The sequence below is a fragment of the Nylanderia fulva genome, unplaced genomic scaffold (assembly GCF_048542155.1).
Source record: "Nylanderia fulva isolate GAGA-0341 unplaced genomic scaffold, ASM4854215v1 Scaffold37, whole genome shotgun sequence".
NCBI classification, from domain to species: domain Eukaryota; kingdom Metazoa; phylum Arthropoda; class Insecta; order Hymenoptera; family Formicidae; genus Nylanderia; species Nylanderia fulva.
This window is the reverse complement of record NW_028190444.1, coordinates 1,076,338-1,101,769: the sequence shown is the minus strand read 5'-3', so window position 1 is coordinate 1,101,769 and position 25,432 is coordinate 1,076,338. Positions and strand designations below refer to the sequence as shown.

Genomic DNA, 25,432 nt, shown 5'->3' with positions numbered 1-25,432 from the left:
GGGGTAAGTGTGTGCGAAGCCACGCACAAGGCAAGAAAGTACAAGACGACGAGCAACGGACGAGGCGGCAGTCTCGCGCGGCTCGTCCTGTAGTAAAAAGTGCGAGTATGGCGAGTTGACTCAGAACGAGGCCGGGACGTTTTGCACACTCCTCACACACACACACTTATACACAGGGAGAGAGAGAGAGAGAGAGAGAGAGTCGGTATATATTAAAGCGCCGCGCGAGACGACGAGGATATTGAGAGAGGATCTTGAGAGAGAGTGCTCGCGCTCTCTTCCTTCTCCAGGACGGATTTTTGTTTATCCGTCTACTCTCTCGAGTATCTCAGGAGGCGCCGGTGAGACTCCTGTAAAGGAAGTGGCCTTGCCCACACACAATATACATATATATATATATATATACACAACGTCGGGAACGTCGTTCGTAACTCGCCGGTCTCTCGCGGCCGCGAGTTCTCTCTCTCTCCCTTTCGACGTTTGACAGCTCCACGCTTGAACCAGTGCGTGCCTGAAGACCCAGCGAACGTTCGCGCTCGACGAGTCTGAAAATCTACGAGGAGTAGCATCAGTTATCTAGGTATGTATATATGTATGTGTGTATGGATGTGTGCGTGTACGTTTTCTCCGCACGTATACACGGAAAGGGAGGATACGCCTGTGTGCACGCATGTGTGTGTGTGTGAATGAAGCGAATCGGGCTTCTTCTATTCGTGCGTTTGTACGCGCGCGCGGATACGAATCGGAGCTCACTTCAGGAGGCATATAGAGCTTCGAAAACCGTTCTCGACGACCGAAATACGAATTCCGTTAATAATGTGGGTACATATTTTTTTCACTTTTTTAGCGTCTATTGAAACCTTGATCTCTCTTCTTCAAATGTCTCTCTTCTTTTTCTTCTATAATATGTATTAGTTATTGTACGTTTATTAGCATTTTTTGCGAAGAAGCCACTTTCCGCAAAACAAAGTTTGCGCATATGAATATTGTAATTTAAATACATTGATATTCAAATCCTCATTTACACGGCGATTATTCAATACGCAAAAAGAAAGAAAAGAAACTAAACCAGTTGAACGGCAAACTAATATTAGTTAACCTGCAGAAAAACGATTAATAAAAATATGTGATCGACACATGTATACTATTAGAAAACTCTTGCGAATATCATGGAAGTATGACATAACAAGATATGACGTAATAAAATTCTTCTGTATAATTTTGATCGATTTTATTCAAAGCATATATAATATTTCAATGTTAAAAAAAATTTTTTTTTTGCATGACTCCTTTCTTACTTGCGTGCGAGTAATATAATTTAGGAGCAATTTGCCAGCGCACGTAAACTAATTCGTTTTCCTCTACTTATTCATTATTTTCCGATCAATTGCGGAGTCGTTTCAAACGATGTCCTTCACGAAATACGAACACGTGACATCTGTGGGGACAAATAAAGCGCGGCGATCAAAGGACACGTAAAAAAAAATCTCGCACTTTGACTTTTCAGATTTTAATCTTTCACGCATCGATCGAGGGACGCATCGCGTGAGATCGAGCGTCGAACTCGGATTGGCGCGCTCGTGGCTCACGCGTGCGCCGCTCCATACGCGTGAATGTGGTTGCGCGCAGCTGTTCGTTTCAAACCGACACGCCACGAGGAGACCGCGACACTCCCTATTTGTTTTATGAATTATATATATATATATAAAAAATACACTCATACACACATATATTAGAAATTGACATATGTCACGTGGTACACGTCACTGTACATTTTCTGCATCTTTATATTATTATTTTTTATATTAAATTCTCCATGAATTTTTAAGCGATTTAGCCAACTTCTGGCTCTTATGATCAACTTTTGACTGTATTACGATCAAAATGACATATACACAGATGTACCCAGATAACCACAGTAATTATTATGACATCATTTTGATGTCAAAATGCCATTTGCCATCAAAATGATGTCATAATAATTACTGTGGCTAGCTGGGTATATACACTATAATTAATTTAAAAGTAATTTAAAAGTATCTTGCAAACTACAATATGAGAAAACGTCTAGAAAAAGGATGTATACCTGTAAGAAATACTTTTAAACTAATTATAGTCTATAGACATATGTGTATATATCATTTTGATCGTAATACAATCAAAAGTTGATTATAATAAGAGTCAGGTGTTGACTGAATCACTTAAAAATTTATGGAAAATTTAATGTAAAAATAATTGTAATTGTAGAGACAACGTGTACCACGTGACATACATATATATCATTTTTTCTAATAATATGAATAAATATATATTAATAATAAAAAATACTTTTAAATTAATTATTTATACGAGATGATATTTATATAAAATGAAAAGCGAAGATGTTGATGAAAATATGTGCTAGGTCTTAATTTGGATTGGTAATTTGTTTTTGTGTTCTTCGTAGCTTTCGAATTTAGAATCTTTATTATTTTCTTTTTTATTTTTATTTTCTACATAATTTTCTCCATTAATTTTTAATTTTTTTTGCGATTTTTAAAAATTTAAATTACTATATTTTTTTTATTCTTATTATCTAACTAAAAAAATTTCTACTATTGGGTCATTTATTATAATTGGCGTATATTACATGCAATATTTCACTTTAATCCTTCTAGCAATGCATAATTTTTTATCTTTTGATCAAAGTATATACGTATACATAATCTGGTAACAACTGCGTAGTTTTCAATACCATACTTTTTTTATAACAGATAATTATTCAAAGTCCAACATCGAAAAAAAAATTTTTTTCGTGTTTTTGAATATAGAAAAGAATAGTTTTGCATAGTTTTGGACGAGGATAAGTTTTGCTTCGAATATCCATTTATGGACAAAAGGATTAAATAATTGGAAGAATGAATGATATTACATATTATAAATGATTGATGCAAAGACAAATGACATTTCGAGTTAAAAAAATGCGAACGTAAATATTTATATAATTTTTTTATTTTAGAATTAAAAAAAAACAAACACGTTATACTCGTTTAAACTGGTTATAATATATATATATATATATATATATATATATATATGTATATATATGTATATATATATGTATATATATTAATTATAATTTACGTATACTTTGATCAAAAGGTGAAAAATTATGCATTGCTAGAAGGATTAAAATGGAATATTATATATATATATATATATATATATATATATATATATATATATATATATATGATAATTAAACATTCGTGGATATCTAAGTTCTTTTTCCCTCCTGAACTCGTTGAACTCGATATTTTTACATTCTGGATTTGCACAACAAAAAAACTCGGCGCGATAATAAATTCAAAGAGGCGAAATCATTTATTCAAATTTGTTTACAGAAAGACGAATAAAAGACAAGAGCATCGAAGATGAATAAGGTGGATTATATGGAGGTGACCCTCCCGAATTATTCCTACATCTTTAATTTCGAAGAGACATTCAGCCACTACGAGACCAAGCAATGGATGATGAAGAATTGGACGAATGGTTTCTATTACTGCGGATTGTACATGATCTTAATATTCGGCGGACAACTTTATATGGCCAGCAGGCCCAGATTCGAACTCAGGGGAATACTGTGTCTTTGGAATACGTTATTGGCTACCTTTTCTATCATCGGTTTCACCAGAACGGCGCCCGAATTAATTCACGTACTCAGGCATCACGGATTACACCATAGCATTTGTATACCAAGGTCAGTTTATTTTGCTCGCGATCATTCATTTGGTTTTCTCATTTGCAAATCCTTTCAACAAGAATATTCTTTCTTCTTTTTCAAGCAAATTTTCCGACACCAAACATTTAATACTCGTATATAATTAATAATCATGAAAATTGAAAATGTTTATCATTGTACACAAACGTCTATATATTTATGAGTTAATTGCATATTCAGTGTTATAATATGCAATGGTATACGAGTAACTGCACAATGAATGCGCATAATTTATATGTTTAATTAAAATATATTCGCTATTGGAACAAATAAAAATTTATGACATTTATAATTTTGAGATTAAATCTTGTTGAAACAAGTTTTTTTTAAATTAATGTATATTCTCTTCATAATTCATACGAGATATAATTAATTACTATTCTCGGATTTATATAGTTTATACGAGATATATAATGTTTCAAACTATTCGCGTAAATGAATAAACATTTATTTCACAATTGACTTGTAAAAAGAAACAAAGGATTAAAAATAAAATGCATTTAAATAAAAGGAAGTAATTAACTTTATCTTTAATTTGCATAATTATTGTATTTATATTACGTGTGTGCAAAAATAATATTTTTCTTACTTTTTGCGAGCTAAATTTCAAAGATCGTAAAGTATACAATATTTTATTCATATTTTTACTAATCTATTTAGCCATTATATATTCATATATATATTACACATCTTTTGACACGATAGAGTATATGCTAGCAATAATTAAAATTTTTTTGTTAATCTAAAAGCATTATTGATTAATAGATAAAAAGTATCATATTGCTTTTTGTTATCAGATACCGAAATTCATTTATCCATACTGCTGTTTAATTTATTTATTACATCTTTATATCGAATTATTTAATTATATTTTATTATATTTAATTTTCTTTTTTTTAGAACAGAAATTAATTAAAAACTGAGGTATTAGAAAATTGCTTCCGTCTTGTTAGATAAAATTGATCGTGAACATGAATTTTGATTACAGCTTCATCGAGCAGGATTGCGTGTCGGGCTTCTGGACATGGATGTTCGTGTTGTCGAAGCTCCCTGAATTAGGCGACACTATCTTTATCGTGTTGCGTAAACAGCCGTTGATCTTCCTGCACTGGTATCATCACATCACCGTCCTACTGTACTCCTGGTTCTCATATTCGGAGCATACCGCGTCCGCGCGATGGTACGTCGTGATGAACTACTGCGTTCCACTCGATCATGTACACCTACTACGCTCTCAAGTCGATGCGGTACAAGCCACCTAAAGCGATCTCCATGGTAATCACCGGGTTACAGCTCGCCCAGATGGTGATCGGCTGCGCCATCAATATATCCGCCTACCAATATCTGGAGAGCGGCAAAGTGGACTGCCACATCACTCGCATGAATATCAATTTTAGCTTCGCGATGTACTTCAGCTATTTTGTCTTATTCGCGCGATTCTTCCACAAGACGTACCTGGCCGGAAAGAAGGCCGACAAGAAGCACTTTGCTAACAGCGCACCTGGTCACATCGGCTATAACGATAAGCTCAAAGCCAATTAAGGCTGTAATCAGCACACCAAAACGCCCGGGCGTTTCATTTCTCTAATCTTTCTGCTGGTTTTTCTTTCTTTTTACTTTCATCTGACTTTCTTTTTTTCTATCTTTTGTTTTTTTCACGCCGCTGGTCGACGTAGCCATACATCCAGGATCTATTTATACTAGGAGATAATAGGGGTTAACGGCTTCTAGGATTCACGCATTTAGTTGCTATTACCATTTAAACCAATGATTTTTGAACTGTGATGTGAATTTTAAATTATTAAGTATAATACTTAGTTCTCTACTTAAAAATTACTTTATTGAGTAATAATTACATGTAAAATAAAATTGAGTATAAATTTAATCATTATTTAATGATTATTTTTTGATTAGTATTATAATTTTTGATACAATTTGTGTCTTATATTAATTTTAATAATAATAAAGGCATAAATATATGTTCATTATATGTATTCGTAAATCAAATTAGGAAAAGCTTATCAAAATTATTACTTTTAGGCATGAAATTCTTCTCTGCCTAATCTATTTCCAATTATATCTATTATATATTAGAGCTTTAATTCTAACTATTAAAATTCTTACGTTCGTTAGAACGCCGAAACTTAAAATTATAGAAAGCCTAAAGCGCACAGGGCAACTCTAAATCTTTAAGATTTGTAGGATTTACATTCTATAGGAATCTAAATAAATTATCAAGTTTATATATATATATATATATATATATATATATAGAACATTATACATTTTAGGAATCATCGAATTTTAAGTCCATAGAGCCTAGAAATTACATTAAACTCTTAAACGTTTTAAATTCTAGAAGCCGTATATCCTAGATGTTATAGATTTTGGGTGCGATTTCTCAGGATCTTTATATCCTAGGATTCATAAAATGTAGGACTCGTGGATTACACAATCTGTAAAAAATCCTCGCGAAAATCGGCAGATCCTAAAAAAATATACATAATTTATAGGATATGTATTTTTCAGGATTCTTTTTGTCCTAAAGATTTAAATATAGGTCTCGTAAAACAATGAATTCATAAAATTTCGAATTTACAAAACACACCTAGGATTCATATATTTCATGTAATCATTGTATCCTACGATCCACGTTGATCTTCTAAAGTCTAAATTTTTCAAGATCTTTGGATCATAGGGTATATAACTAATTAACGTCCGGTTATGCGCGAAGAGCATCCTGAGGAGGAGGTTCGCTTGGGAGAAGGATTCACACAGTGATTCTCCTTTTCATTTTTTTATATGTAATAAAAAGATCTACTTTTTCGCATATACAATATATTGTGGAAGCGCGTGTAAGCGTACACATGCATTTCTTAGGTCTGACCGGCTGTTGCACAACATTGTTATTATGATTTTGTTATTATCTACATTTCTCTTTTGTGCAATTGAATATTGATATTATTTAATAATAACTTGTAAGACCAGATATATATACATGGTGTAAATAATAATTTCTTATCATAAGTCCTGCACGATATACCGGATACTATATACTCACTCGTTATCCTACAATATCCTACAATGCTTTTAATCCTAATTATATCATAAGCTTGATGAACGAAAAATTCGTGAAATTTTTTTTCGCGATCACACATTTCAATTTCAAAACGAAAAAAAGAAATCGACCTTAAACTTTTTTTACTATTTATTTAGCGGAATTAACTTTGAATCATGATGATCAATTATCGTACAAATGTTAAAAAGAAAATATTTTAGGCGCATTTCTTCGTTATATAAAGATTTAGCTGCTCACGTCAAAGTAAAAGTCTCGACCTAAATAATGCGAGGAATGTGCTGAGAAGTGTATATTGTTTGTAGCAAAAGTAGCCAAAAGGAAAGAAGGACCCATCTGACGAACGGTCGTATAATTAAATAACCACAATTTTTATTTGCGAATCATTACGAATTCTTAAAGAATTTCAGAATTTTTATTAGGTTTCTTTTCTATATACATTTTATGTTAATATAGTGTCTAGAGTTTTAGAGAATAGCTTGCATATATTGATGGAATAAATTTGTAAAAGGCGTTTTATCAAATTTAGTGACATCAAATTCATATCAAATTCACATTATATTAGATCAAATATATAGATTAAAATCTGTAAATTGCGTCGAGAAATTTAAAAAGAGGCCTCAAATAGATAATTATGAATATTATTGACTCTAATACATTCTCGCGGGAGGAAAAAATTCCACAATAATATTACATAACAATATTAATTTATATTTTTATTCATATAATTTGATTGAAAATGCATCTTCGTAAGAATACAAGTATTTTGCATTTTTATAAATTAAAAGTTCTTATTGAAGATATTGTAAAATATTTTTTTACTCGCCAAGTTTTTAATTTGGTGCACATTTAATTGTAATCGTCAATTTAAATTATCAATTTATTATTATTACGGAAAAATATGTATGTTTAATAATCGCTTAGTAATATTATATTATATTATGCGAATACTTGAAATTATTATGGAAATATCGGGCAAAAAGTCACGATTTCCAAGTAAAAATACGTAACTGGTTGTGTTTTGTGAATATATAAAGCATTACTTGATAATACTCTGCACTTTTCCACGCATAGTTGATTATTTATTCTTACGTTGTTTCTTATGCAATCATTTAAAGATCACCTTTGTACCAGTCTTCTTTAGTTAACAAATATACAGCCGAGTCTCACGTTCTTTTAACGTGATGTATCTTGTATCGATAACGAATGGAGTAACTTTTCTGTTGTTCAATATTGATATACTGAAACATTTATTTGATCTTTTTTTAATAATAAGATATGTGTGATACTTTGGATTATACGTGAGACTTTAATCGAATAAAATAAGATCTTTGCAACAGATTAATTTTACAGGGAGTAATCAAAAATTAATTACTGATCAAGAGATATTCTTCATGCGAGTACGATTGTTTTTCAAAACAATTATTTAAAATGACTTCCCGTGATTTTCATCACTTTGAAATACGGTCGAAAAAATTTTTAAATGTGATTTGTGCCAAGCACTTTATAAAATTCGCTAGATTTTCGGAGATACACGCATACGCTATTAAATATTGACTTTTCAGTGTTTTTTTCAAAATTATAGTTTTTAAAAATTTATATTCAGCAATCATTTAATAGAAAAAAAGATTTATTGGATTTCAATTTTATTTTAACATCAAAAGAGGAAAATTCAAGATATACCTCAACTTAGTTTCAGAATGATCAAAATTCATAAGTCAAAAAGGACATATTTATATATAAATTATTTATGAAATGAATAATAAATATTAATCTTATACATATGATAAATTTTAATTTTATTTATTTATAATAATTTGAAATCTCTTAAGAAGATTTATAAACAAGAACAAGCTTTCCATTATTTTTACTTAACATTTTTTAATATTATAAATTTATTTTAATTAAATAATCTTTCGAAAAATATTAAAAAATCAATATTTAAAAATATCTTTCCGAAATATTGCGAATCTTGCAAAGTGCAAACATTAGTCTTAAAACTTTTTAGATACTACAATAGTGTTCTTGATCTTTTTTAAAAATTCATCGATTATAGATAATCTAGTAAATATTATAGAGCTTAAATAAAAAAAATCAATGAAAAAGCAATGTAAAGCAATAGCGCACAAACGTAAATATAATAATGCAGATTAAATATTTTGCTAAGTATAAGGCTCTTTAATATAGTAATATATTATTTCAATAATACTATATTATCAAAATTTGCTTGCGAATAATTAATATAACATAATCACGATTTTTTTAGAGAGAGAGAGTGAGTGAGAGAGAGTTATGTTTATTAAATTAACTACTTTTCTTAATTTGATGTTGTGTGATAATGACGTATTTCTCAAATATTATAATTTTATAATTTTTATTGAAATATAATATATTGTATGTAATTAAATATGCAATGAACATATAAAATATATATATTTATTCACAAGTTAACATTCGCTAAATTAATTTACGAGTTACGCTCAACATTCATTCAACCTTTGTAACATATGTACAATGAGTTTCTTTTTTAACATGCAATGAACTCGTGCGTGATTCACGTGTACGATCATACGATTCTCGACTGATACGTAATTTACAAAATTATTAGATGTCAGCAGTGACCTGGTGGTCACAAACAAGATATTCCGTATGTAATTCAAATCTTTATTCCTACAACACACAAAACGAATCATTAAAATTATCATTAGTCACTCCTTACAAATAAATCATACTCTTATAAAATATGAATACAATCACAAAAAAGCATTTTAAGAATATTAATAAATCTCTTAGATAAAAAAATGTAAATAATGTTTTTATTAATCACTACTTGCAAAGTAGTGATTAATAATTATTAATAGTTTTATCTTATCAATTGTAAGGAATTAAGAAGAAGCTTAATTGGAGAATTAATCAAAACTCATTTTTTTTCTATTCCCTTTTGACCATTTTATCATATATCAAATATAAATATTTATAAATTTTAGATAATTATTAAAAAATGCAAATTATTAAAAAAAGTAGATATCCCTAGTATTAAGATTAGACAAATCTCACCTCTTTATTTTGTCCCCAATCTTCAGAGATGTACATTAATAGATCTGTCAAGCCCTCGAATTCTGTTCTGCTTTGAGGTGGATTATTCTTTGGTATCTTTGGTAACAAAGAACCCATTTTCAATCTAAATTCTTCCGCATTAGTGGCTCCAGAAATTTTCCAGATTCCGTAGAAAAACAAACCGCATCCTGTGATAGCCCAAAGTGAGCCCCAGCCCAGGGCTCGTATCGCTAAAGATGCTCCTGTTTCATGGACTCCTTTGATACCAGAAATTCCTTCTCCAAAGTGTTTCGGATCCTGCTTCTTAGCAATCCCCACTGCTCTAGCAAAGCCAGCAAGAGCGGAAATACTTGTGACAGCGCTTAAAAACACTGCAGCTGTAGAAATATCATTGAGTTTATTGAAAAAAATATGTGATGAATTGAATATTAAGATAAAGCGATGAAAAAAAGTGAAAAGAGAAAAAGACAGAGGCTAACTGAAACTGAAGAATAGTTAAAAATAGTTATCAAAAATGAATATATACAATCACAAAGTTGCAACTACGCATGTTATGCAATAATGATAAGGCTATATCAGATAAAAGAAGTTAAAATATTAAATTCATAGTCGTCATTTGTGATCAAAATTTAACAAAATATCTTTAATTTCTTTTCAGAATTTCTATAAACGTCAAAATATAAAACGTCTTATAAAATAACCAATAAAATTCTCCTGAGCAGAGACTAAAATAAAATCGAACGTGTTCATACATTTTCTAAATTTCTAATTTTTTAATAATCATAATAACTGTACAAATACTGGGTACAGCTAATTACATAATCATGAAACACGTGTATCGGCGAAAAAAATAAATGCAGATTTAGAGGTTACATCTCAAAGATATTTGTGCGAGGATAGAAATTGCATAATTTCCCCGCGTGATATCTCGTATTAAACTCACCGTATATCTTCTCCCTGTCTTTCGCGGATTTCACAACGGACGTTCTTGCGGCATCCATCGGTTCCGCCATCGCATTTGAGGGAAAAAAAAAATCATTGGCCGGTTATTCCGCCATTTTTAAATGAAGCGTCCACGGAACGTCGTCTCGTCCACTTCGTTTACTACACATGCGGGATAACTGCGCGATACAATTCCATATGTCAAAAGTGATCGGAGAGACTGTCGGGATTTTCCTTTGACGTTTCGTGACATTTGACAAATCGTGCAAATCGGCTCCGCAAGTTCTGCGGATTCTCGATCAGCTGATCCGGAAATGGAAGGTGTTCGTCATCCTGTTGTCTCTCATATTTTTTTATTATTTTTTATTTTTTTTCTATTTTTTTATTTTTTTCTATTTTTTATTTTTTTGAAAGAATATTTTATACTGATTTCTTTCGATGTAAAATTGCAGACGAGGCGAAGCATAATATCGATGGTTTTTTATATTTTTTTCTTATTTTTTTTTTGCTCCTTATTTTTTCGAAAAAATATTTTGTACTGATTTATTTCAATGAAAATTGCAGGCGAGACGAAGCATAATATCGATGAACTCGTCGACGACTTGAAACGCGCTGTGAGACTTGATGCTACGCAGGAAAATGAATGCTCCAACATCGTTGAAATGTTGGATTCTATAGCAAATACCAGCAAAACTTTAACTGGAGGTAGAAACATTGAACTTTGCCAAGTTTGGATGTGTATGCGATCAACATTTTATGCTTCCTGGATTTTTTTTCAAATGATTTTATCAATTTATTATAATCATACTATTACTGTCGCTGATGCTTCAGTATTGTATTACGTAAAATTGTGTTGTTAATTGGTATATATGATTTTAGAGGCGTTGGAGCTGGTCATTAATGAAGTTTTTCTGACATTGCTTGGACACAAGTCTAAACAGATTGTAGCAAAAACGGCAAAAGCCATTGCAGAGATTGCAAAGACTGAAAAGGGAAGAGAGAAATGTACCAATATAGCGTTGATACAAGCATTGATCGATTTACTGAAGAAAAAAGATATAGACATACTGACTCAGGCTTCAAGAGCTCTAGGAAATATCTGTTACGAAAATGGTTGTTGCAATAGTCATATTTACACAAGAATTTATCTTATATAATTATCCAAGATAAAAATTAGAAAATTTCAAGACCTTTTGATGCATTCAATCAATCAATTTTGATGCATATATATTTGTATAATAAATTCTCATTAGTTATCAAGAAAAGATATAAATATATTCGATTTAAAATGTTAATTTATACAATTTATGTGATAATTGTAAAAGTAAAAAATATATTGCATAATAATCATAAAAGTAAAAAATATAAGAAAATTGAAATTATAAGCTTAAGTGAAAAATATTTATTTTACAGAGAATGGTAAGAAACTGGTGCGGGAACAGGATGGATTAAAAATAATTTTAACAATGCTGAAGAAAAGTATTGCATTAAAAAATGTCGAGGGTGCAAGCTTTCTGCGAAACGTAGCTGCTGGTTCTTTATTAAATTTTTTGGTGGATCAGGAAGCATTGCATCAAGAGGTAAGAAATTATTATTATTTTTTCAAGAGTGTGTTATGCAATGATGAATATTACAAAAATACGACAGATAGGAAACAATTGTAATCATTAAATATACTTTATCAGGCACTCAAAGAAGACATAGTACCCATAATTAGCAGCATCTTGGAGGAAGATGGGACCAATGGTGGCGAAGCGGCTGTGCACGCATTACTCACTCTTAGTTTATTGAATGACGCAAACATCATATTTCTCGACGAGAGATTAACGAGAATTTTGATGGATGTATTAGTCAGTGACACTTCCTCTGAATTATGTGAAATGTGCTTGGAATTATTACATGGTCAGGCGGAAGATGGTACGTTAATGACAAGTTTTCATTGATTAACAAAAATCTAGATTGTTTATTAATTAATTTAAATTTAAATTAATTTATTTTTTAAATTAAATTCATTTAATTTAAATTAAAATTAATTTAAATTAATTTTTTTGAATAAATTAAATAATTAAATAAAGGGAGGGTATCTTAATATAATTATATTTAACTGGACTTACAAATCATAATAGTTAAACACTTGAATGTATTAAGTTGAAATATATAATAATGTTGTAGTAACTTAATTCCAACTCCTAGAAAAAACAAAGCTGTTGCTAGCCAAAACAGGAGTGTGCGACTTGCTCCTAAAATTATTAGAAAAACATGGTCCGCACTGCAATGACGAAGAAACACGATTAGTCCTAAAAGTTGCTTGCAACTTAATAGTTTTAATCTTAACTGGAGGTGAGTTCTAAGGAGAAAAAACTCTTAAATCTAATTTTATTTAGCTTAACAAACTTGTTTCTTATCTAGATGACAGTATGAACTTTCTTTACAACGATAGCAAAGGCGATGTCTACAGAAAGTTGGTGGAATGGCTGGAGAGCATCGATGAAGACTTACAGATCACCGCAGTTTTAGCTATGGGCAACTTTGCACGCACCGATATACATTGCAAACATATGGTCGAACAAGGTATTCATCGGAAGCTGCTGAAGCTTCTTCAAAGGAACGACAGCAAGTCCGGCGACATTAGATGCCAGCACGCCTTGCTTAGCGCATTACGCAATCTCGTCATACCTACGGACAACAAATCACTGATACTCGCCGACGGTTTGATCGATACACTCTATCCGATGCTGGACATCCCTACTTTTCCCGTTGTTTTCAAATTGCTGGGAACCCTTAGGATAGTCATAGACGGTCAAAGTGAGCACTCATAAAAAACCTCTCTTAAGAACTAAACAGTAACACAATATTTATTATAATTCAATAAGAGAATAATGTAATAACTATGGCCGAGTTACTTGCTGTAGGAGAAGCAGCAATCTCCTTAGGACAAAGGGAGGATCTAATCAAGCGAGCAGTTGAATGGTGCAGTATTGCGGACCACCCTGGCGTTCAGGGTGAAGCGAATAGATTGATCGCTTGGATAATGAACAACAGCAGGTGCGTTTTCAATGACTTGTCACGTTCTTTTACACTTCCCAAACTTTATATATTATTTTTTCAGGGACAAGCAGATCGCCTTGTCAATCATTAAGTACGGAGCGGTGAGACACTTGGTTAATATGCTTCTGGCACAGCATGCATTAATGCAAAATGAAGCGATACTAGGTCTGACGATATTGACGAGGATCTGTTTGATGGAATCTGAGGAGTTGCTGATCGAAGCGGACTTTGGAAGCAACATGCGCGAATTTTTCCAAACGCGCGCCGATAATCTCGACATACATATTGTGTTAAACGCGCTATCCCTGTTGGATGGCGTTGTTCAATCAGGTATTTATCTTAAAGAAAAAATATTAGTTTCTATAGCTCTACGTTAAAATTGTCCGATATCTAATTGCTGAACAATTTTATTTTCAGATCAGTTAAAAACACATCTGAAAAACTGTGGACTAGCCGATGCATGTAAAGCTTTGCGGTTGCACAAAAATGAAAATAATGATAGTACGGAAATCTGGACACGTGTCACTGCACTGTGCACTGTCCTGGGTACGAGCTAGGAACTCGAACTTGCTAAAAGTGTTCTAAAAAAAAAAACTGGGTGACGAAATCAAACCACATAATGCATTAATATGCTTGCCATTGATTGTATCTTCCATTCATTCCAGCAATTACGCAAACTTCTCCAATGACCAAATCATCATTCAAACTTGATCCACAGATTGATGTACATTGTAAGATGTACTTTATTTATTGAGAAATACATATTCTATTGATGTACATGTGCTATTCAAATTAATTCCTTTGTCATAAAACTTGCGTAGATGCTTTCTTAAGAGCTACAACTGACATATGATTATATGCATTGACAGAAGAAATTTAAAATTGGAATAACATTTAATCAAGATCAAGATAAAATCTGTATTTTTTTCTTTATTCTGGTTAGTCAATTGACCCTTCTGGCAACGCATAATTTTTCCATCAATGAAAGAGTTCTTGGGCGAAGAATTATGCATTGACAGGAAGGTTAAAGAGTTGCTTCAGGGCACCCGAGGGCCCGCGTTCATTGACAGAGATTCAACCATGATATAAATAATGAAATATATTTAAAAATTAAATTAAATATTACAATTATAAAATATATTATATTATAATTATAGATTATTATTGCGGCGGCAAATTTCGGGACGCAACCATTTTGTTGTCTGGAACAATTTCTATTCATCGATTCAGTTCGTTTTATTTATTAATTTATTGCTTTGAAGTTGCAATCTCAATCGCCAGAGTTTCTTTGATTATAAACTGGCGAAATTTGCAAGAAAAATCTATTCATTAATATGCTAATTATTAGTATGGTCAGTAATAAAATTAAAGTAAAATGATACGCATCTTCTAATACTCTAGAAAATTTATTTTTGAATTATTAGGAGAATATATTTTGCGAAGAAGTCGATATAGTTCGCGAACGATAATGCCTGGAAAATGTGTTGAAATTTATTTCTGAGTGACTAGGAGAATATGTTTCGCAAAGAGGTATGCGAAAATCCGGCGGGAGCATTTTTAAATAATCCATCCTGATTGGTTGAAGCACGGACCAATAGAAAACGATTATGCTTGTGATTGGTCCGCGATCCAACCAATCAGGATGGATTATTTAAAAATGCTCCCTCCGGATTTTCGCATACCTCTTCGCAAAACGTATTCTCCTAGTCATTCAAAAGTATATATTTTCCGAGATATATTGCTCGCAAATTGAATTATCGACTTCTTCGCAAAATATATTTCCCTAATAATTCAGAAATAAATTTTCGAGAGTATTAAAAACCGCGTATTATTGCACTTTAATTCTATTACTGGCCATATTTATCAATGCATTGTTTGTTTTCTCGCAAATTTCGTGAGTATTAGGCGAATTCTTCCAATTAAGATTGCATGCATATTTAAAGCAGTAAATTAATAAATGAAACGAATTCAATCGATGATTAGAATTGTTTGAAGCGTATCATTAAAGCCACATTCCCATGATTCGGAGCATTTTGGTTATGGTGTAAATATAATTATATTTTACGTATTATATTTATTTATATATATATATTTTTTTTTTGAACGCATCCCGGGCGATGTCTCCGCCGATCCACCTGCCCTCTGGTACCGTCACGTGCCACCTGTCTATTCATGCCGTGGCGCGGTAGTCGCGCGAGCTGCCACGTAAATGTTGTGTGTGCTGTCTGTCCGTTCTCTCTCGAGTTGCAGCAATTATATCGTCCCGTAGGACCCTGGTGGAGATAAATATCACGGGGGTGATATGCGCGAATCTGCATTCATCCCTTTCTAATTTCGGGCGACCTGCGTAATTAAGGTGAGCGGAGCACTCGGATGGGTCCAGCCCCCGCCTTCTGCATTTTAACCTTTTGGCACGCTGACAATGCGTTTTGCTCAAACGTCAAACTGCTGTAATATCTACACTATTTTCTGGAGTAATTAAAAAATACGAATTGCCTCAGAGTGGGCTCGATAGAGCTCCGATCCTCTGTTTCACTCTGTCCAGTTTTCAATTTGTAACTTCTTACTTTAGGTAGTTTGTGAGTTTTTCTATGTAGAACTATAGTTTGATAGTAAAGTCAGATTCTTGCTGCTATTAGAGGTAATCGTGCTTAACTGGATCCTTTTTATGTTATTTGTCGATTTACAAAGAGAATTCAAATAGAATCTAAGCACTAGATTTTTATCATGTTATTATGTACCCTTTTAAACTTGTCTTGAATAATAATTAACAATTATAAATCTTAAGTCAAATAGTTTATAATTATTTTCTATCTTTGTCTTTAAGAGTATATTATTAATAATTAATTAAATGATATATTTTATTTCGCAGTGCGACTGTGTTAAAGCAACAAAATGTCACAGTCAAGTTACCAGTATTCGGTGTATCCAGAGCCCAATAATTCCTTGAAAAATGATCCGTCACCAATAGTGAATGGCCAAAGTACTGCATCTCAACAAAATGGCATGCAGTCTCCGCAGTATAATTTGACTGGTAAGTTTGTGCCAAAAACACTTATATAGTAAAGAAAAATGTTACAGTTCCTTATATATGTACTACTTCTTTACTAGCGACCATAATTTTTGTCAAACTAACTTTTTTCTGCAAGATATTTTTACAAGAGTTTGTTAGTAGATTTCTACAAGAGTTTGCTGCAACATATAATTAAAAATAAAATTTTATTTCAAGAAAATTGCTAATAAATTTATACGAAAATTCTATGAAGCAATATTATATTATCATATATATTTTTCATTTAAAAGCATCTATTTTAAACAGTAAGATTGAAATGAAATTTTAAACATGTTACTCAAGTTTTGTTTATAGAAAATTTGTCATTAATTAAAATTGAGATCATTAAATGTATTTCCAGGCACACCATCGTCGCAATCGTCGCGCGACCCGTCCAGGGAAACTTCCAGAGATCCATCGCCAACTCAGTATCTTCATAATCAATATCGGCCTCAATTGCCTCGACCGCCAATGCCACCAATAAATGGACCTCAAAGCTCCAATGCATTACCTTCGCTACCTAGAACTACACAACTGTATAATCCTACAAATCCTTATGGGATTTCTAGCCAATATGCCAGTTCTAGTTCTCATTCAAATGTTGCAGTTAGTACATCTACGACTGCTTTTGTATCTCAACCTAATCAGGAAGTTCAGCATAGATCCGCGCTTTCTACGAATCAGATGCCTTCACTAGCCAAAAACCTGTCACCAGGATCTGCGCCTTCGACGTTTACGAATACTGTCGAATTGGAGCATGCTAAAGTAAACCAAAGTTATCAATGGACAGCGAATACCCTGCCTACTAATGCTGCGCAGGGAACTGTAGGCATTTCTGAAACATCTAGTAGCATCGAGAAGCCTAGTCAAGTCTCTACGAATCAAATTGTGGGAGGTCAGACATCCTTTGCTGGAATAAATAGAACCTCGGTGCATGGTCAAAGTGATCCTACTTTTCCATCTTCAGCCAACATTAATCTACCTCCTACAAATACTCAACATTTGAATCAAACCAGGCAGGTGCAACAAGATCCAGCAATTTCCAGTATACAGCCTCCAAGAATTCAGAATATCCAAGCACAATCGCCAGTTGGTCTTTCTGAAAACTTAAATAATCCTCAACTCAAATACAGCAGTCAACAGAATATATTCAGTCCAACGTCAACACCGTCGAACTCTAATACGCGAAACTTATTCTCCAGTTCCCAAGGTCATAATGTAGATTCACGGAATCCCCAGGATTTTTCTCCTCAGTTTCTGAAACCACAGCAAAATTTACTTACGGGTTACATGGATCCCACGGGATTGGGAAGTATTCCTCAAGGTCAGAATATACATCAAAATTTAACTGGCCAAAGAAGATATCCGCAACAAGACACTGCCAATACCATGATGCTACCTCCAAAGACTACCGCACCACCTTTGGGAGTTAATCAGTTACATAATGCGAGACCGCCGCTATCAGGAATGCCACCTCTTCCGGGACAACAGATGGTAATGGAACTTGCGAAGATAACACTTTGAAATATAATATAAAAATTAAATTAGATTTAATTAACATTTTTCTATGTAATTTTAATATTAATAGTTTTATTTATATTTTCAGTACGATCCTCGTTCACAACCTGGTCCGATGACGAACGTCCCATTAGACTCGTTAAATAAAAGATATCCTAATATGTATCCTGACCAATTAAACCAATTAAATAATCAGATGGGCAATTTAAACGTTGCACAAAGTGGCTACAACAAAATATGGGTATTTATTTTTTATCAAAATATTTTAATCTTTTAGTTGCATATGTAAAATTTAGCATATGAATGTATTACTTTAATATATATTTTAGGGAATGGAATCAATAGATCTTCTACAATGCAGAAATATACTGCCACCTGAAAAAGTCGAGCCACCACAGATCAGATTACATCAAGAATTTCTAGATTATGTAAATTGTAATCCTGAGTAAGTTTCCCTTTTTTTTTGTTATTTTATCAAAAAAATTATCTAAGTTATTATCTAAGAAATTACGTTCTTATCTAAGAGATATTGTATTGTTGATAGAGATTACATTAGTTGTAATAGAATGAAAGTATTTGATATACTTATAAATAAAATGTACAATTTAGAACTTTTGAACTTTTGTGTATTGTCACCGAAATTGTTTTAAGATATAAATATTATTCTTACATAATATATTCAATAATTACAGAATATTCAGGTGTACACTGACAAAGGTTCCGGAATCAAATTCGCTTCTTCAAAAATCAAGATTACCATTTGGCGTGCTAATACATCCTTTTAGGGACCTAAACGTAAGTAATGCATGTAAATAAATTTTTATAACTTATATAGGTTTAGATTATGTAAAATTTTATTTTGTATAACTCTTTAAAATATACTTTTTGTGGAAATAAATTTCAGTAATATGAAACTTGTTGTTTGTCGCAGCAGCAATTGGCAGTGATTCAATGTAACACAATCGTACGTTGTCGAGCTTGCAGAACATATATCAATCCATTTGTATATTTCGTCGATTCGAGAAGATGGAAGTGCAATCTTTGTTTCAGACTAAACGAACGTAATGAACATCGAATTGCTTATATTTATTGCTTAATATTATATGACGATTAAGTACACTCATATCTTGTTGTCTCTTCAGTTCCTGAGGAATTTCAATTTGATCCTGTGACGAAATCTTACGGCGATCCATCACGACGGCCAGAAGTCAGAACTGGCACGATAGAGTTTATCGCTCCAAGCGAGTATATGGTCAGTGATTATTTTTTTTTCACTCAACTGCAATTACATATATGTGCTAACTAAAATATAATAAATAAGTAATCAGCTTTTTTACGACTTAGATAATATATATGTTATATATTATTATATATTATTTATTATATTATATATTATATTTATAATTACATATTATTTCTTCAATTAATTCAATTTTGACGTATATTTTCCAGGTCCGTCCACCCCAGCCTGCTGTCTACCTCTTCGTCATGGACGTTTCTCGTCTTGCGGTAGAAAGCGGTTATTTGCAAATCGTCTGCAACATCATCACCGACGAACTGTCGCGTCTCCCCGGCGACAGTCGTACCCAAGTTGGTTTTCTCGCTGTTGACTCTGCCCTTCATTTCTTCAGTATGCCTGATAACGTGTCGCAGCCGCACGAGATGATCATGCTAGATATCGACGATGTGTTCCTGCCGTGTCCGGAGAACCTGATTGTAAATCTGAAGGAACGTGAGGAGCTCATTCGCTATCTTCTCACCCAGCTGCCCATCAAATTTTGCGGCACTCACGATACTAACAGCGCACTCGGCGCCGGTCTTCAAGCTGCCCTGAAACTTCTCTCCTCTACTGGAGGACGCGTCACTGTTTTCCAGACGTGCCTGCCTAACGTTGGCCCAGGAGCCTTGCAGCCGCGGGAAGATCCCAACACCAGAACGAATAAGGATGTGCCGCATCTTAATCCAGCAACGGACTTCTATAAAAGGTTCGCTCTGGATTGCAGTGGACAACAAATCGCAATTGATTTGTTCTTGTTGAATAGTCAGTACAGCGATCTAGCAACTTTATGTAAGTAAAGCCATCTCTATTGAATACTGTTCTAATGAAAGGATAAATCTCTAGTAAACTCATTTTGTAAATAATTAACTCTTGTGACGTTTTTAAGTTATTTTCTCTACATATTAAAAAAAAATATTTATATATATATATATATATATTTATAATTATATATATATATATATATATATATATTTATATATTTAATTGCACGATTTGAAAAAGAAAAATTGTATTCTTTATTAAATCTTATTACATACACATATTTGAATAATTCTTTACTTTTCGAAAAAATTTATTTTATTGCATAAATTAGTAAATGACGCAATAATTAAATTAGAAACTTTTTTGTCAATTAATTTATATAAATAAATATTTGATTTTTTATTATATTTTGCAGCATGCATGTCAAAGTTTACGGGTGGCTGCATTTACCATCTGCCATTGTTTCGAGCATCAAAGCTGCAAAATACTGAGACATTGGAGAGATTGCTTCGCCGTTACTTGACCAGGAAGATCGGCTTCGAGGCGGTGATGCGGCTTCGTTGTACACGCGGCCTCAGCATCCACGCCTTCCATGGCAGCTTCTTCGTTCGATCGACCGATCTTCTCTGTTTACCAAACATTAATCCGGACGCCGGTTTCGGCATGCAAATCTCTATCGACGAGAACCTCTCCGACGTGCAGAATGTGTGCTTCCAAGCGTCTCTCCTCTATACTTCGAGCAAGGGTAATAATATTTGTTCCCTTTTCTTTCGGAGCAATTTTCTCTCTTATTTTACATTTTATATATATTTCTATTTAAAGGTGAGCGAAGGATTCGAGTGCATACTCTATGTTTACCAGTCGTGTCCAGTCTATCGGATATCCTACATTCTGCGGATCAGCAATGCATAGTGGGTCTGCTATCAAAGATGGGTGAGTCAGTCTTTTGCATAATTGCATGCGCTGCTTTGCATTATGAATGTTTAGGTAAAACTGGAAAGTTTGAATAATATTTAAAAATGAAATCTTTATCTTCAGTCCCTGTTCTTATGAATAAAATTAAAGAAAGTATAAATTAATATTTATAGCTGTCGATCGATCGCTTCAATCATCTCTGTCGGATGCCAGAGATGCATTGATAAACGTTGCTATTGACGTCTTGTCCGCATATCGACTGTCGCAATCTTCCGGTGGCGGAGGAGGACTTATCGCTCCAGGAAGCTTAAAGCTGTTACCGCTGTATATTATCGCATTATTGAAGAGCGTAAGTTATTAATGATCTAGCACATACATTATTAATGATCTCGCACGTATAGTTTACATTTAGACAAGCTTGTTATCGCTCTTATCTTTGTTTTTTACAGGTAGCGTTCAGATCCGGCACGAGTACACGTTTGGATGATCGTGTGTACGCCATGTTTCAATTAAAGACGTCACCATTGGCACAGCTGATACAGATGATATTTCCCGATTTATATCCTGTTCACGCGCTCGACGATCGCAATTCAAAGGACATTGATGGCAAAGTGTGCCCGCAACCGCCGCGACTTCATCTGTCCGCGGAAAAACTCGACAGCCGGGGCGTCTTTCTTATAGACTCTGATGACAGAATTATGATTTACGTTGGGAAAAACGTTAATCCAATTTTTTGCACCAATGTACTCGGAGTTTCGGCATTTCCATGTATCCCGGAAGAAATGGTGAGTATTTTGCAATTTTCATCAGCTGCTAAATGCAGCATTATAGCCTTACATAGGCTCCTGGATCCTCTCCGCGGTCATGTTAGATTGTGACGTCAGAGGCGAGAAAGCACGCGCTGAAAATTCTTAGATGCCACTTTTAAATGAAAAGATATTTCAGATGGCTTTAGCACACATTTAAAATACCTGGCAAAACTATTATTTTCCCTTGACAATTCTTAAAAGGATTGTAACTCACGGATTGAAAAAAAATTCTGATCTATATTGAGATACAATTCATTTTTAAAATTTACAGTACGAACTACCGGAATTGGATACGGTAGAAAGCGAACGATTGCGAAATTTTGTATTTAGCTTGCAAGAAGAAAAACCGTACTATGTACCTGTACAAATTATCAGGTAAGTTTCTGATTGATAGCAAAAAAGAAGTTATTACAAATTACAAGTTATTTATACTCGTACAATCATCTTCAACATGTGCATCTCTTAAGTTGTCTATATCGTGATTTACATATTTTATAATACGATTAATTGTTTTTCAGGGACGATAGTCATTTTAGGACATTATTCATTGAACGATTGATAGAAGATCGATTCGAATCCGCTCTTAGTTATTACGAGTTCTTGCAACATCTCAAAACGCAAGTGAAGGAGTGACCAAGCTAAGGAAATTCTTGGGTGAGATTAAATATTGGAAGTGTTAATTATCGAAACTATGAATTATGGAACTATTATAAAAAAATGTGCAGCGAAATAGTTGCGCGATTCATCACAATTCATCGATTTATGGGTCTTCGGGATATATTGGGACATATCACATATAATTCAAGACCTACTTATGCCATCTACTTATGCAGCAGTGAGAGCCTTATTGAAAGACACTGACGCATTTAAATATGATAGATTGTTATTATTATTACTATTACATATATGATTCTTTATCATCAGTAACTAATATACAGATTTGCGTTCTAGTTGCGCATATCCACTTGGATTTAAACAATTTCTCTATGCTTTAACTTACCCAGTAAATGGTAATATCTGGTTTTTTATATATGATTTTGTGTTAGCCACCTACAGCAATTTTATTTGTACGAAATTGTCATTTATTCAGTAAGAAGATTTTCTTTTCTGCAATAATGGTAATTCGTGAATGGCATATGAGTATTTTGTTTGATGATATATATGTGTTTGTACAGAATAATTTTTTAAATATTAATATATATAAATATTTCTGAATTTTTTCTCTTTCCCATTCATCGAAGTATCATTATTGTCGCGAATTAATACGCAAGTGTTCTTACCTTAAATATCATATACATGTACACACATACACACACACAGACATGTACACACACCTGCAAAATCGTAAAAAAGAAAAATATTATTTACAAGTGATTATACATATATATGATTCATAAATAATTATATGCAAAACAATAGAAACGGTATTAAATGAGTGCAATTTTGCATTTTTTAATATATATAAGTAATATAAAACGAAAGTGTGTGTACTTGCAGGACATGTGTCGCCAAATGAAAATATATTTAATGGTGATAAGCAATGCACTTTTTGCAATTTAATCACCTATAGGCAATAAAAATGAACAAGAGAGAGGATAGTAACGACTCATAAAATATTATATTGGTTGCTGTATGTCATTCCTCTGGACAATGACAGGTTGTTAATCCATACTGTAAGATTAGAGAGACTTTGTAACGAGCATATAGTGTCACGACGGCAATTCCAAACAGTCGATAAACACTACGATTAAAAAAGATTATTGCAATTGAATTATGTGTAACTGATCAAGAATAGAAAGAAAGGCGCTGAGAGAGAGAATAATTTAATTCGCACGACTGTAAAATACTAATCGATTGTCGAAGCGGATATAAACTCGCCTATAAAAAGACTTTATAAGAAATAAATAATGGTGAAACGAATATATAGAGCGCTGACGAATGTTATAGCAAATAAAAGAATGAATATTGTAAAATAATCATGCTGTTCGTATTGTATCGTGCTATCAAAGCAGAGTTTCCTGGCATTGATTATTTTGTCGTTATTTTATGATTCGCTCAAAGCAAAATTAGCATGATGATTTAGTCTATTATTTAATAATATATATATACATATATACATACACAAACATTCATATACATATATACATTACACATATATGAAAAATAATTGTACATCTTTTAACGAACCCTCATCCGCGTGTACCCAATTTTTTATAAATCACAAACTGTATATTACAAAAAATGCTTCAATTTTTAGTCAGCTATCTCTATTTTTTTAATCAAAATATTGAAGCCTCCTAGTTTATCCTGGCACATATATTATTATTATTATTTTCGTCTAGTTGTAGAAAAATATAGCATGCATATGGATATAAAAAGCTATTTGCTATCACAATATAGATACAAATTTGCATCGCTTACAGGATATAAATAATACATTGATATACATATTATATCTTTTATATATGTATATATATATATATATATACATATATAAATATATATATACATATATATAAATATATATATATCGGTGTTATTTATATCCCCTAAGTCTAATTGTAAGTGATACATTTGATATTATATTTTTATTATATTATTATATATATATCTAATTATTTATGCATATAATATAATAGATATTATATTTTATATTATATTATATAATATATATAGATTATATATATGTATATATATATATTTATATATATTTATATTATATTATATAATAAATATATATTATATATAGCGCTTATTCTGACACATTATTTTCGTTTCGTTGTAGAAAAATACAGCATGTGTATGGCTACAAAAAGCTATTCGCTATCACAATATATATGCAAATTTATATCGCTTACAGGATATATAGATAACACATCGATGTATATATATCTTTTATATATACACTGACATTATCTATATCATCCCTTAAGCGATAAATTTGATATTGCATTATACTTTTATTATATTTATATATATATATATATATATATTATATATATATATATATATAATATATTATTTATACATCTATATATAAATACAAGATATATATAAATATGGATATTTAAAAATACATATATGTATGTATATCGTATGCAATTGCCCCCTCTTATTCGAGCCCGCGCCGATATCGGCGTCGAGGTCGGCGTCGGCGCCGACGTCGGGGACGAGGACGGCGTCGGCGCCTGGCGTTCAGCGCTCCGCGAGGCGT

General features: G+C 32.4%; 4 protein-coding genes across 6 annotated transcripts; 3 read left to right on the top strand and 1 right to left on the bottom strand.

The window, feature by feature from the left end:
• Positions 1 to 15: 15 nt before the first annotated feature.
• Positions 16 to 6,751, top strand: LOC114943402 (elongation of very long chain fatty acids protein baldspot). The gene is given in 4 exon segments (XM_029319007.2): positions 16 to 580; positions 3,384 to 3,739; positions 4,749 to 4,965; positions 4,967 to 6,751. Coding segments are annotated over 3 exon segments (879 nt in total). The 5' UTR covers positions 16 to 580; positions 3,384 to 3,413; the 3' UTR covers positions 5,303 to 6,751.
• Positions 6,310 to 11,155, bottom strand: LOC114943367 (transmembrane protein 242). The gene is made up of 3 exons (XM_029318951.2): positions 10,837 to 11,155; positions 9,894 to 10,270; positions 6,310 to 9,506 (listed from the first exon to the last, which is right to left on the bottom strand). Exons 1-3 carry the CDS (start codon positions 10,904 to 10,906, stop codon positions 9,501 to 9,503), a joined length of 453 nt encoding a protein of 150 aa, XP_029174784.1. The 5' UTR covers positions 10,907 to 11,155; the 3' UTR covers positions 6,310 to 9,500.
• Positions 10,524 to 14,660, top strand: vimar (visceral mesodermal armadillo-repeats). 2 transcript variants are annotated; one of them, XM_029318950.2, is made up of 10 exons: positions 10,524 to 11,156; positions 11,400 to 11,540; positions 11,715 to 11,948; positions 12,249 to 12,415; positions 12,521 to 12,752; positions 13,029 to 13,175; positions 13,245 to 13,640; positions 13,748 to 13,880; positions 13,945 to 14,213; positions 14,301 to 14,660. In XM_029318950.2, the coding sequence occupies exons 1-10, from the start codon at positions 11,150 to 11,152 to the stop codon at positions 14,438 to 14,440; spliced, it is 1,866 nt and encodes a 621-aa protein (XP_029174783.1). In that variant the 5' UTR covers positions 10,524 to 11,149; the 3' UTR covers positions 14,441 to 14,660. The 2 variants fall into 2 exon arrangements, with proteins under 2 accessions (XP_029174783.1, XP_085341605.1); XM_085485479.1 differs by lacking the exon at positions 10,524 to 11,156 and having other exon boundaries at positions 11,387 to 11,540.
• A 1,403-nt stretch (positions 14,661 to 16,063) lies between these two features.
• On the top strand, positions 16,064 to 24,482 carry Sec24AB (Protein transport protein Sec24AB). Of its 2 annotated transcripts, none has more exons than XM_029319014.2 (15): positions 16,064 to 16,239; positions 16,756 to 16,917; positions 17,297 to 18,429; positions 18,542 to 18,694; positions 18,783 to 18,898; positions 19,146 to 19,248; positions 19,388 to 19,514; positions 19,596 to 19,705; positions 19,906 to 20,521; positions 20,910 to 21,239; positions 21,317 to 21,427; positions 21,583 to 21,758; positions 21,859 to 22,194; positions 22,490 to 22,593; positions 22,737 to 24,482. In XM_029319014.2, exons 2-15 carry the CDS (start codon positions 16,779 to 16,781, stop codon positions 22,849 to 22,851), a joined length of 3,669 nt encoding a protein of 1,222 aa, XP_029174847.2. In that variant the 5' UTR covers positions 16,064 to 16,239; positions 16,756 to 16,778; the 3' UTR covers positions 22,852 to 24,482. The 2 variants fall into 2 exon arrangements, with proteins under 2 accessions (XP_029174847.2, XP_029174846.2); XM_029319013.2 differs by having other exon boundaries at positions 19,385 to 19,514.
• The last annotated feature ends 950 nt before the right edge of the window (positions 24,483 to 25,432 follow it).

Excerpts from the sequence above, each read along its gene's own strand:
- LOC114943367 (XM_029318951.2), bottom strand. The coding sequence starts at position 10,906 with ATGGCGGAACCGATGGATGCCGCAAGAACGTCCGTTGTGAAATCCGCG. Across the intron at positions 10,271-10,836 it reads AGACAGGGAGAAGATATACG|CTGCAGTGTTTTTAAGCGCT; the intron begins GTGAGTTTAATA and ends ATATTTCTACAG.
- vimar (XM_085485479.1), top strand. The coding sequence starts at position 11,387 with ATGAAAATTGCAGGCGAGACGAAGCATAATATCGATGAACTCGTCGAC. Across the intron at positions 12,416-12,520 it reads AGGAAGCATTGCATCAAGAG|GCACTCAAAGAAGACATAGT; the intron begins GTAAGAAATTAT and ends ATACTTTATCAG. Across the intron at positions 13,881-13,944 it reads TGGATAATGAACAACAGCAG|GGACAAGCAGATCGCCTTGT; the intron begins GTGCGTTTTCAA and ends TTATTTTTTCAG.
- Sec24AB (XM_029319013.2), top strand. The coding sequence starts at position 16,779 with ATGTCACAGTCAAGTTACCAGTATTCGGTGTATCCAGAGCCCAATAAT. Across the intron at positions 21,428-21,582 it reads GGGTCTGCTATCAAAGATGG|CTGTCGATCGATCGCTTCAA; the intron begins GTGAGTCAGTCT and ends TAATATTTATAG. Across the intron at positions 21,759-21,858 it reads TTATCGCATTATTGAAGAGC|GTAGCGTTCAGATCCGGCAC; the intron begins GTAAGTTATTAA and ends TGTTTTTTACAG.